We start from the raw sequence: 12,795 nt of genomic DNA, 5'->3' as shown, positions 1-12,795 counted from the left end.
TTTTGGCATACTGTATTCTCCTTGATATAGGAACAAGATTGTTAAAAGGGCTCAGAAAAGATTTACAAGGATGTTGCCTGGGTTAGAGGGTTTGAACTATAGGGAGAGGCTGAATGGGTTGGGGCTATTTCCTATTCAGCGTCAGAGACTGAGAAGCGATCTGATAGAGGTTTATAAAATCATGAGAGGCATGGATAGGGTGAATAGTCAAGGTCTTTTCCCTAGGATGGGGGAGTACAAAAGTAGAGGGCATAGGGTTAAGGTGAGAGGGGAAAGATTAAAAGGGACCTAGGGGCAACTTTTTCATGTAGATGGTGGTGTCATGTATAGGAAGAGTTTAAGAGGGATATGGGCTAAATGCTGGCAAATGGGGCTAGATTAATTTAGGATATCTGGTTGGCATGGACGAGTGGGACAGATGGGTCTGTTTCCATGCTGTTAGCTCTATGACTCTAATAGGAGGAAGAAGAATTACTAGTAACTCAGCATCTTCAATAGGTAACATCCTTGCCTGAGTCAGAATTGTAAGTTCCTCCATGCAGATAGAAGTTGTTCAACCCATTGAATTGCACTGACCCTCGGAAGAGCATTCCACCTGGACCCACCCTATCTCCGTGATCCTACATTTGCCATGTTTAACCCACCCAGCCTGCACAAACCTGGGCACTCTGGGATAATTTAACATGGCCAATCTACCTAACCTGTACATCTTTGGACTATGGAAGGAAACTGGATCACCTAGCAGAAAAGCACACAGACATGGAGAGAATGTACAAACACCACATAGGAATCGAGCCCTGGTCCCTAGCAGTACTGACCACTGTCCAACCATGCAGCTGTTCAAGCCCCTGTATGCATCTGAGCATAGAATTCTGAAATAGAGAGTGCTGCACAGTCAAATATGACATATGTCAGGTGAGATGGCTGTTAAATTAAAGTTCTGTCTGTATTCTTAAGTGAACCTACAAGGTCCCTGTTGCACTATTTGGAAAAAGAGCAATGTCACCTTGGAGTCCTGGTCAATACGTATCCCTCCAAACACCTTGATCACACATTCCCTGGTCATTATTACATTGTGTGGCATGGAAGCTTTCCTTGAGCAACCTATTCCTTAAATTATGACAGTGACTACAATTGCAAAGAACATAATAAGCCACAAAGTAGATTGGGACATCCTGAGATTATGAAAGGTGACACAGAAGCACATTTACCCCAGCGCTTTATAAAGGCTCCACAAAAATACTTGAAGAACTGCAGATGGAGGAAATCAGAAATTAAAAAAAATTGCAGGAAATAAAAACCTCAGATCTGGCATCATCTGTGCAGCGAAAACAGAGCGAACGTTTCGGGTCCAGTGACCCGTCTTCAGAAGTAGACCTGTGGAGATTTCACACCAATTATCTATTTTTGTTTCTATTAAAGCTGACTGGACTTTCTTCTTCGACGGTGTTTGACCGGGTGCAGAGAATGAATGGATGGGAACGATACTGATGCTGAACCGGCGGTGTGGCGTCTCACGCATGCGCACTGTCAACTCCACATTTCCCGTCTGGTAGGCTCGGTGCGCGCGCCTCCGCTCTCCATTTAAACCCTCCCTCCCCCCGAGAGAGAGAAAAGCGGCAGTTTCTCCAACATCGCTGGTTGAACCGGGGGTGGGCTTCCCTGTCGGCATAACAATCTAGTCCAAACACTCTTACATCCCGATCGCCACAGCCTGGGCTCAGAGAGACATCCGACACCCACTTGTGTAAACTCGGGGATTAACGCCGGTAACACGATACGGCTGCGGCCTCTCTCTGCAGTTTCCTTACAGCTGTCTGTTTTCATACATTAAAAAAAACCTACATTGTTTTAAAAAAAGAGGGGTTTGTTAACAATTAAGAATGGATATCGTATCGACGTTGGGGCTGACCAATTTCGTCATCCAATTTTCCCGGATTTCCATGTACCCTTTCTTCGACATGGCTCACTACACCCTGTCCATCATGAAGCTCAAGGAGCAGCCAGGTGAGGAAAAGGGTGGTGGGGGGTTTGGCGAAGTGGAGGCGCAAGCCGACGCAACGGACGGCCGCGCCACCCCCGGGGGTGGAGGGAAGAAAGGAGGGGCGTGACTTTGAGCGTGGGGGAAACCTGCAAGTGTCCAGGAGTGGTCCGGGCTCGAGCACGGCGCAGGTGATTGGCAGAGACAATGGTGGTGGGGGAGGAAAGTGGGTGGGGGATGGGTGCAGTGTTGCTCCCAACATGTTGGTGTGGAATGGGTTACGCCCAACCCTCCGCGCTCCCACGTTACCTGGAGTCGAGCGAAGCGCTTTTGCGCGACGCTGTGAGTCTATTGTGAGGAAGGGGGCGTGGCTTTGAGGTTCCGCCTTGCAGCGTGGGTCTCCGTGTTCCTGTCTGTGCCCCTCACCTGTCTCAGTTGGAGGTGGTGACCCGATTCGTGCTGCAGTCTTCCTTACGGGCCTGATGAGGAAACTCTTCTTCAGTTTTCCAGCGTCCGCAGTATAAAAAAAAAGGCTGACGCAGTGGTAATTGGTAGGAGCTTGAGGAGAACAAAAATTGACAAATATTGGAGAAATTCAGCAGATCTGGCAACATCTGAGAATGAAAAAAATGTCATTTCGAGTCCAGTGACCCATGGTCATAATTAAAATTAGTCTAGGAAGGGGTGTTTTTTAATGTTGATGACAGGATGCAGAGGGGAGTGGGGTGCCCAGAGAGAGAGAGAGAGAGAATGGAAAAAAGGATAGGTAAACAGAGATTGCAGATATTAAGCTAAGGGAGAGAAATGCTGGGCAGGATGTTAACAAGAAGTAACAATGGTTGAAAGCAGGATGGCTGTGTTGGGAGCAACACATGCAAAACAGGACCAATGGGGTTGGGGAGGATAACAACATGAACGATAGTCATGTTCTGAATTGGTAAACTGTATTTGCTCCTGAAAGCTGTAAAATGCCTGGGCAGAAGATGAGGTGTTCGCCCTCAAGTCTAGAAACAACTGGTCCATTTGAGCGGCATTTCGTATGTTCAGTTTGGTTTGGTCCCACCTGAAAAACTTACAGGCATGCATTCCCATTTCTCCCCTATGCCTTACAATTTCTGTTAGAAAAGTGTAAAACCACCCTTATTCTATGTTAAAGAGCTCTGGAGAATGCATTCAGCTTCCAGGAAATAAAATTCTGAAAAGGTTGCAATTACTCAGGAGGTCAGGCAGCAACTATGGAAAAATAAAGAGTTATGCATCAAAGTTGATAACCATTAATAAAAGTGCTTGAGAGTAGGGAGTGATGGTTTTCAGCAAAGGGGCGGATGGGTTAATAGGGACTAAGTCAAGTCTGTAATAGGTTGGATAACAGTGCAGTCTTAACACTACCTGTTCTGATGAAGGGTCATCACCTTGAAAATTTAGCACCACTTCTATTTCTACGGATGCTGTCTGAGCTTCTAAGTAAGTGCTTGTTTTTATTTCAAATTTCAGCATTCACAGTGCTCTGCTTTTTGAAAAAGGAAGATTGGTAAATGTAAGGAGCCTGAAGGGAAATAGGTATATCCAAATGGAACTTCAGGTATTCAGTTCGGTCCCACCTGTAACACTTAGCACCACACTCTCTCATTTTTCCCTTGCCAGCAAATGGAACAAGGAAACAAGGGAGAAGTGGGTAATTACCATGAAGGAAGAAGTGACATATCTAACACAGTTGTTTTGGTTCATGAAATTGTACTTGATCAGTTTTGTACCATGCCCAACTATGTGTAGAGCAAATGTGTCTTTGATGGTCAGTTAACAAATTTCTTGTAGTCATTTTTGAATAAATGCATTCTTCTGTTTTAGTTCATTCATTTGCTGTTTCTTTTGTTCCTGAAAGATGGACATTATTTTGTAGACTGACGGTTAGAGGAAGCATGTACATGTGCATGCCTTATTTTTCAGTGTAGGTGACCTGTGTTAATAATAGCCTGGAAGTCAATGGTTAGTCATTTTGATGAGATGTGTTCTGAGTTAGTCACAGTTCATCACATAGTTTTAGATCCTGTCCTTTCATGTAATTTAGTATACTGAACTTTACTTGTAATCGAACTACCTGTCAAGTTCTAAGAAATTTTAAAGGGAATTTAAGACAGTATTTACATTCTCATTAGCATTAATAATCCACTAATAATTTCATTATAGGATTACAATTTAATTACTATTGGCCATGATACAGTAACTATATTAATAAGTAAATACGTATTGTTTCACTATTTACTGTATCTCATGATTTGTATGAAAGAGTCCTGTTTCCATTCTATGTATTGTGCAATATCAAGATGCACGTTTTAGGCAAAGAAAATGAATTACATCATGTCATTGCTCTCTGGAACATTTTGATAAATCCAGTGCCATAATAAGCATGTTTTGCACTATTGTTTAAGATGTTAATCTGAGACCATATCTGTCCTTTCGGGTCTGTGCGCTACTTTTAGAATTATACCCTTTGATATTATCGTCTCCCAGTGTTCTTAGTACTAAAATCATCTAGTAGCACATTTGGCATTGCGCTGTTTTGATGAGCAATGAGGCCTCTATACTATATTGAGCAATGTTTGTGTTCCAACATCATAAGAAAAGGATTATTTGGTCATATTATGTTGCTGTTTGTATTGTAGTTCTTGCATTCCAACTGTGACTGTACTCAAGTTGTTCACTTGTTGAATAGTGGTGTGGAACCTACTGAAGTGAAAGAAGCTATATCGGGTCTAGGCTTTGAAACATCAGTTTTTGTGCTCATAAGATGCTGCTTGGCCTGCTGTGTTCATCCAGCTCCACACTTTGTTATCTCAGCTATATACATGCACTTTGTTTTTCGTTTTTAAACATATATTAACATAGAACATTACAGCACAGTAAATTTTAAAACTAAATTTTACATTTCTACAAATTAGGTTGTGCACATTGATACTGATGTAATATGGTGTGACCAAAATAGATGAAAATTAATAGACTTTTCCAGGGCAGTTCATGTTTTATCAAAAATTGAAGATTCGAAGAAACTGTTTAACTTTAGACTTTATATTGAGATAATTTACATCTTAGGCACTATTTATGTTTCTCCCTTAACAGTGTACTAATCCATGGTATGGCATTTTCAATTTTTCTCTCCCTTTAAAAGTTGTTATCTTAGCACTACTATCCCCACCCATCCAATGCCTTAATCATGAAGTTTACATTTTTGAGCCTTTATCTGCTTTACATGGTGGACTAACCTTATAATCATGCTGTGACTTCAAACAGCTTGGAGAGTGCATTCAAGATGGTGACAAAATTCAATCTTCAGGGAATATAGAAATTGTTACAGCACAGGAGGATGTCGTTTGGACCAACACATCTGTCAGTTCTCTGTAGGTGCAGTTTAACTAGTGCCACTCACCCGCCTTTTCCCTGTCATCGCACACATTATTTTTGCACAGATAACAATCCAATTCCCCCTTGAAAACTTTGACTGATCCTAACTCTGCCACATTCTAAGACAAACCAGATCTTGAACACTAGCTGAATAAAAAAGTTTTTTTTTCATGTTGCCAGTTACTTTACCTGTTGTCTTTGTTCTCTAACATTCCAACAATGGAAGCAGTTCTTCAATATTAGTATTCCCTGGAGAATAGCCAATGTTGTTCCTTTGTATAAGAAGGGCAACATAGATAATATGTAAAATTTCAGGCTGGTGAATCTTACATCTGTCGAGGGGAAATTATTAGGGAAGATTCTTGGCAATAGGATTCACTCATGGTTAGCGAAATCTGAACTTATTAGCAATAGGCAGCATGGCTTTGTGCAGGGGAGGTTGACCCTCACAAACTTGATTTAAGTTTTTTTGAGTACGTGACAAGGATGATTGAAGGCAGAGCAGTGGATGTTGTCTATGTGTACTTTAGCAAGGTCTTTGACAGAGTTCACCTTGGCATCTGTGGTGAGCTGGTAGGATGGATGCCGAACTGGCTTGATCATAGACAGTTGCGGTGGAAGGGTGTTTTTCTGATTGGAGATCTGTGACCGTTGGTGTTCTGCAGGGATCAGTACTGGAACTACTTTTATATAAAATATATAGGTGGTCTGACTAGTATGTTTGCAGATGACACAAAAATTGGGGGTACTGTGGAGAGTGATGAGTATTGCCAGAGGATATAGCAGTATTTAGATAGGCTGGAAACTTGGGTGGAATTTAATTTGGGAAGATGCGAGATAATGCATTTTGGAAGGATACAGTAAATGACCAAACTCTTGAATGCTTTAACTATAGAGGGATCTAGCTGTACAGGCCAACAGGTCCACAGTTCCCTGAAAGTGGCAATGCAAGTGGATAAAGTAGTCAAGAAGACATGTGGCATGTTTACCTTCTTCAGTCAGGGCATAGAGCAAAAAATTGGCAAATCATGTTGCAGCAGCATAGAACTTTAGTTAAGCTTCTTTTTGGAATATTGCGTACAGTTCTGTTCACTGCTCTTACAGAAGGATGGTGAGGCTTTGGAGAGGGTACAAGAAAAGTTGACCAAGATGATGCCTAGTTTGGAGGGTATTAGCTCTGAGGAGAGATTGGACAAACTTGGCTTGTTCTCACTTGAATGTCAGAGGCTGAGGGGTGACTGGATAGAAATTTTATAACATTGAGGCATGGATAGTTGGAGTCTTTTTCTGAGGGTAGAAATGTCAATTATTCGACAACATAGAGTTAATGTGAAAATGGGAAAGTTTTTTTAATGGATATGTGAGAAGCAAGTTTTCTTTTACAGGGGGTGGCAAGTGCCTGGAATGCATTGCCAGAGGTTGTAGAAGCAGCATTTGCTTCTGGTAGCAACATTTACATGGAATCTTTAAAGATACATGAATAGGCAGGGCATAGAAAGATATGGATTGCTTACAGGCAAGGGGATTTTAGTTTAGAAAGATGTTACGTGTCAGCACAGGCTTGGCCTGAAGGGCCTATCCCCATGCTGTGATATTTTGTTTTTTGTACTTTTGATGTCAGGAATTAATTTAGGATTCTGGTGATGTATAGAACATAGAACATAGAACAATACAGCGCAGAACAGGCCCTTCGGCCGTCGATGTTGTGCTGACCTGTGAACTAATCTAAGCCCCTCCCCCTACACTTTCCCATCATTATCCATATGCTTATCCAAGGACTGTTTAAATGCCCCTAATGTGGCCCTTAGGAAATTCTACAGGAAAGTGTATGGTTCCCTGTGATTTATCAGGATAGTTCACACTAGCTTGTCCTTCAGAGGCACAGCAAATGTAAAGATTTTAATGATGTTGGTGCCACAAAAATCCCTGAGAATGGGACTCTGTCTCTTGTTCAGGATATCGCTCACTTCTGTGAGATGCTGTGCAAGATGATCTCAAACAGCATCTGGTATTGGTTTTTCGTAGCCCAGTGGATTTAGTGAAGCTGCTGCTTGTTTAATCTGTTGCCTGATGATTGAATACACTTGACAATAAATGATTCAATCAATGTAAACATACAGTGAAAAGCATGCACCTTTGTCGTACATACATGGTGCCATTCACATTAACTTAGATGAGAAAGTAAAGATTTCTTAAGAGATTCCAACTTTCCTTTCCACTGCTGCAGTCTCACTCAGAGCTTTCCAGTCCTTGTTATGCCTCCACCAGTGTCCCGTAACGGGCTTTCCAGCCTTGCCATGAATGAGAGCCTTGTAGTGAATTTTTATTGCAGGATTTACAAATTTTATCAAAGTTCTGTCATCAAAAAGACTATGATATACACTATTCCAAGTTACAATTACAGATATTTCCAATCAGCCTGTTCATAGATGTTGTTACACACATCTGGAAAAAGTGGGTTCTGAACACAGCCCCCCTGTTCTAGAGATAGGGACACAACTACTGTGCCACAAGAGCTCAATATTTCAATTATATGTTAACTATTGAAGGAAACGAGCACCACTAATCGCAGTGAACTACAACATAATACCTCACTTTTTAAAAATTTATACTCAAATGCACATTAAGTCACGAAGCGTGTTATAGTTCTGCAACGATTGTTGTAAGATAAATTTACTCAATTTGCATATGATCTGGAAGCTAAGACTTATGAAAAGCTTCCCTACATAACAAATGTTTACTAACAATAACCGTATCTTCTCTAGGATGGAATGTCAGTATTGACTGTCCATTATGCTTTGGGTGGTTAGGAGCTTTTTGTGATAGTATCTAGAGTTTGTGCAGGATATATACTTATGAGAAGTGAGATACGAAAGTTCGTTGTGAGACGAGCAGAGCAGAACGGAAGGATTGTGATCAGGCCTACGTGTTGAAATATTTATCAAGTCTTACTATTGGTAATGACGTGTGTTCTGTTTTATAATACTTGAAATCTGTTTTAAACTGGTGTGGTTCGTTACTGATGCTTAACAACTGAAGTGTTCTCTTTTTGCATCAAAATGCAGCATACACCGCGCCCCCCCCCCTCCCCTGCCACATCACTGCAACTGTACAGTTTACGTAAATGCTGATTCCAATGCTTTGTGCTTGGATTTGGCCTTCTTAACTAGGCTACGACTCTGGTGCACAGCCATCTTGTAATTAATAGTCACTTCTGTTGGTTACAATGAGAAAGGTAACTGTAGCAAGGATTGTTTACCGCCTGTTTAATTTGATGTTGAGTAAGAACACTGTTGCAACAAGACTATGCTAGCTACTGTCTCAAATTGTTTCTTACGTGCTGTAACTAATTTCTCATTCTCTGCCTCAATATGTTCATGAGTTTTAAGATTCTCTGGCGCTCTTTCCTCTTACTCTCTGATGCTCCACATCAGTGGCTCCCTTTTTATTCTTTCAACCCTGTCTACTGTCTCATGATTCTGTTGTACAGTCATTATGTTGCCTGAGTTGGGGACCTAATGCACACAATCTTCATGTCTCTCAGCACAGTGATTCAGTTTTATTTTTGTTGTCCCTATACTGCAGTGAAAAGTTTTCATATTCTCTCTTTGTATATTTTATTGTTCTTCTATTTTATTAGACTTGTTTGAGCTTTCATCTTTGTACCTCCCATCTTTGTGTTGAAGTAGTGAAATGATTTTGCAATTATGCTAATTTATCCTTTTCAGAATTATGGAAATATTACTTTCCTCACCCTTTCCTTAATGATCCAAACTAAAAATTTCTAAAACACAAACTGTGGACTTTTAAAATTCAAGATTTACATTACTGAACTTTGCATCATCTTTATTCATCTTCAATGATAACTGCACCATGTGTCATGGCTAGTTCCAGCATATCAACATATTTAAGGTCTCGTCTGACAACTTCTGTCAAGCAAGCTCCTATTTAATCTGAATAACAAATTTGGTTTGACTGTTTTAATTTTCCACTCGAATCACCTCCACCTTTCTTCTCAAAATTATGGTTTCAGTGTGTTCTGTAGGAGGATCGTAGGCTGGATGTTACCTGCCCTGACAAGGTGTGTTTTTGGTGGGCGTCATGTAAAGTAGTAGGTAGTTAGCCCATCACCTTCCCATTCACCCAGCTTACCCCCAGACTATGGAGGAAAGGTTGCCAATATTGGCAGTCTGACCATCAATTCTAACTAATTGAAGCTTAATTGACTTTGATAACATTGTTCACGTATCAAAATTGGCTTGGCACAGACATAACATTTCCAAGCATGTCTTCAAATCTGAAGTACACACAAAGTGCACACGTTTGTTATATTCTTCCTTACCACTTGCCAACTCTGAAGATCCCCCTCTTTAAGCTTTCCAAACCCTCCCTTATATAAAACCATAGAGCTGCCTCACTCCAGGATCCATACTGTCTTCTTTGTAGGCCTGTCCACTACAGACCCTGTGGCCTTAATGGAGCTGTCAACCAATGGAGTTGGAGTGGTGAGCAGTCTGCCTCCTGTAATTTAAGCTCCTTGGAAAAACATGTTTACAGACCAATATAAGAATAATAGCACCTTTTTCAATTTAGAAGCAAGGCCCTGAGATGTTTTAAAGGGGCATAATGATAAAGTGAACACTTATCCAAAGAAACTGTTAGAAGCTCTTCCAAAGACTTGGTCAAAGAGTTGGATTTTGAAGAAGCGATAGGAGAAACTGCAGATGCTGGAGTCAGACAACACCGTATGGAGCTGGAGGAACACTGCAGGCCAGGCAGCATCAGAAGAACAGGAAAGTTGACGTTTTGGGTCGGGACCCTGCTTCAGCAAAAAGAAGGGTCCCAACACGAAACATCAACTTGCCTGTTCCTCTAATGATGCCTAGCCTGCTGTGTTCCTCCAGCTCCATACTGTGTTGTCTCTGGATTTTGAAGAATCCCTTTTAAAGAAGGTGAGAGGAGGAAAGGCCTATGAGTTTAAGGAATATTGTCCACACTAGGGTCTAGTAATTGAAATTTGATCATCAATAATGATGTGAAAAGAAGGGGATACTCTATCGGCCAGAGATGCAGGAATGGAGAGTTTGGGAGCATGACTGTTGTAGGGCAGGAGGAGATTTTAGAGTAAGAAGACTGATATTTAAGTTCTACAATGAGGAAGTGGGAGTCAATTTAAGGTGGCAATATTGAGTGAGTGGGAGTTATAATAGGATAGGTGAGAAGTTTTAGTTGAGCTGAAGTCAGAGAGAAAAATTTGAATGTGGCTGGAAGATTATTAGAATAACTGAGCCTGGAGGTCGCAAAGGAGTGGATGAAGATTTCAGCAGCAGACACTCTGAGGACAATGGCATAGAGGAGTGAACAAGTGGATTATATGATGCAGTGAATTTGGGGTTGGCAGGACATCTGGGTTCAAACTGGTTGAGCCAGCGTGTGTCTATAGAGGGAATTGGAATCGGTGGCAAGGATGTATAGGCTGTGGTGTCAGCGTGTAAGAAGGATTGATGATGACAATTTTGGGGAGCAGTACTTGAAGAAAAGCAAATGTTTTCAATACTAAGATCATATGAGGATCATGAAGGGTGGTTAACGATTTATTGGGAATGAGGCCAATGAACAAATGTTTCAAATAAAATGAACTTGGAGAAGTAATGAAGAAAGATAGAGCAAGATTAGAGAGACGAGATTTCAGGGTGACGATGGGAGAGATTTGATTAATAGGGAACAGAATTAATAGTGGCATCTGAATGTGTAGTTATCTTAAAGATAGATTCCCACAAGGTCCTTGTAATTTTTGTAAGGAATGAGGGTGAAATGGGTGGGCAGAAGGAGTATTTTAATTCATTGGACTGGATTTTTAGTGTGAACTGTGCCATCTGCTAGTTTTGTAATTGCCCAGAGACTTACTATAGGGCTTTGTGTGGCAATTTGCCATTAGTGGAACATCCAAATGGCATGATGCCATCTACAGAGCATCTGCAATCTGTCTGAACAGGGCAAATCACTGTATTTTCTTAGCCAGTCAATTTAAGAATGGCTAATTAGCTAATGAGTTTGAACCAGGAAGTGTTAGAGTATTTTGTGTTAAATCAAGTATTGAAAGTGAAATAGAGAATGAAAGATGAAATTAGAAGAGACAAAAGAATCGACAATAAAGTATTTTATGCTGAAGGATTTTTTAAAAACTAGAATTAGTGGAGTAATTGAAAATGATCGGGAAAATGATTTACATACTGGCTATGTTCTAACTCCTTATTTATTACTGGAATACTTTTAATTTAATTTAGTTTTATTAATTTCATAATTTTTCAATTGTATGTCATTTTATTTAGTAGCCCCATAATATAATGGGAAGTGTCTCGATACCAATAGATGGCGCTCTGCTGCTTAACAAATGATTATTAGGCTCACCATTGCCTGAAACAGCAGCTATCTGAACTCCTTTCTTCTCAACTAGGTACATAAATTGCAAAAACAGTAAAGCTTCAGTCACTGATGAGCAGTTATTAAACTAAAGAGTAACAAGTTTAATGTTAATTCTATTATAATACAAAAGTACTTTGCATATTCTGCAAGTATAAACATGAGGGGTTTTTTTTCACAAATAGGCCAGCATCTGATTTCCTTGTAAGATGATGGTAAGTTGCCTTCTTGAACTACCGTGTTTCTGATATAGCTACACTCTCAGTGCTGTTAGGGATGGAGTTCCAGAGTTTTGACATAGTAACAGTTCCAAGTCAGGTTGGTATGGCTTGGAGGTGTACTTGCAAGTGGCGTTATTCCGTTGCATCAGTCTCCTGTACTGTCTTAGGTGATACAGATCGAGGATTTGGAAAGGGTTATCAAATGAGATGTGGTCAGTTGTTCCAGTGCATCTTGTAGATGGTGCACACTGCTGCCATTGTATGTCATTGATGGAGGGAAGAATATTGAAGATAATGGATGAGGTGTTATTAAGCAGGATGGTTTGAGATTCTTGAGTATCATTGGAGCACAACTAATCTAGGCAAGTAGAGAGCAGTACGTCATACTCCTGATTAGCACTGTATTGGTGGCATACAGGCTTTGGGGAGTCAGGAGATTAGCCATTCTATGCAGAATTTCCAGCCTCTGACCTGGTTTTGTCACCATAGTACTTACATGGCTGGTCCAATGCTAACTCTTTGTTGTTGATATTAACAATGGCAGTATTATCATGGTTAGATTCTGTTTGGAGATTCTCACTGTCTGGCAGTTCAGGAGGAAAATGTCACTTGCCGCCAGCAGTCAGACTTGAATTTTGTCCAGGTTGTGGTAGAGATGGACATAAATGTTTTGGCTGAGAATCGTCAGCGAATATTCGCACGCTTGATCTTATGAAGCAGCTTTAATATTATGGTTAGGCTGAGTCTCAGGGTAATATTTTGTATGGAAGT

General features: G+C 40.8%; 1 protein-coding gene across 1 annotated transcript in view; it reads left to right on the top strand.

Moving 5' to 3' along the window:
* Positions 1–1,535: 1,535 nt before the first annotated feature.
* LOC125450966 (trimeric intracellular cation channel type B-A-like) overlaps positions 1,536–12,795 on the top strand; it is a 41,479-nt gene continuing 30,219 nt past the window's right edge. The window contains exon 1 of the mRNA XM_048527480.2: positions 1,536–2,007. Within this exon, the coding sequence (XP_048383437.1) occupies positions 1,884–2,007 (124 nt within the window). The 5' untranslated portion in view covers positions 1,536–1,883. The remainder of the gene's footprint in view (positions 2,008–12,795) is intronic.

The sequence above is a fragment of the Stegostoma tigrinum genome, chromosome 3 (genome assembly GCF_030684315.1).
Source record: "Stegostoma tigrinum isolate sSteTig4 chromosome 3, sSteTig4.hap1, whole genome shotgun sequence".
NCBI lineage: Eukaryota > Metazoa > Chordata > Chondrichthyes > Orectolobiformes > Stegostomatidae > Stegostoma > Stegostoma tigrinum.
Note: the sequence above shows the minus strand (reverse complement) of the source record. Positions and strands in the feature narration are given on the sequence as shown.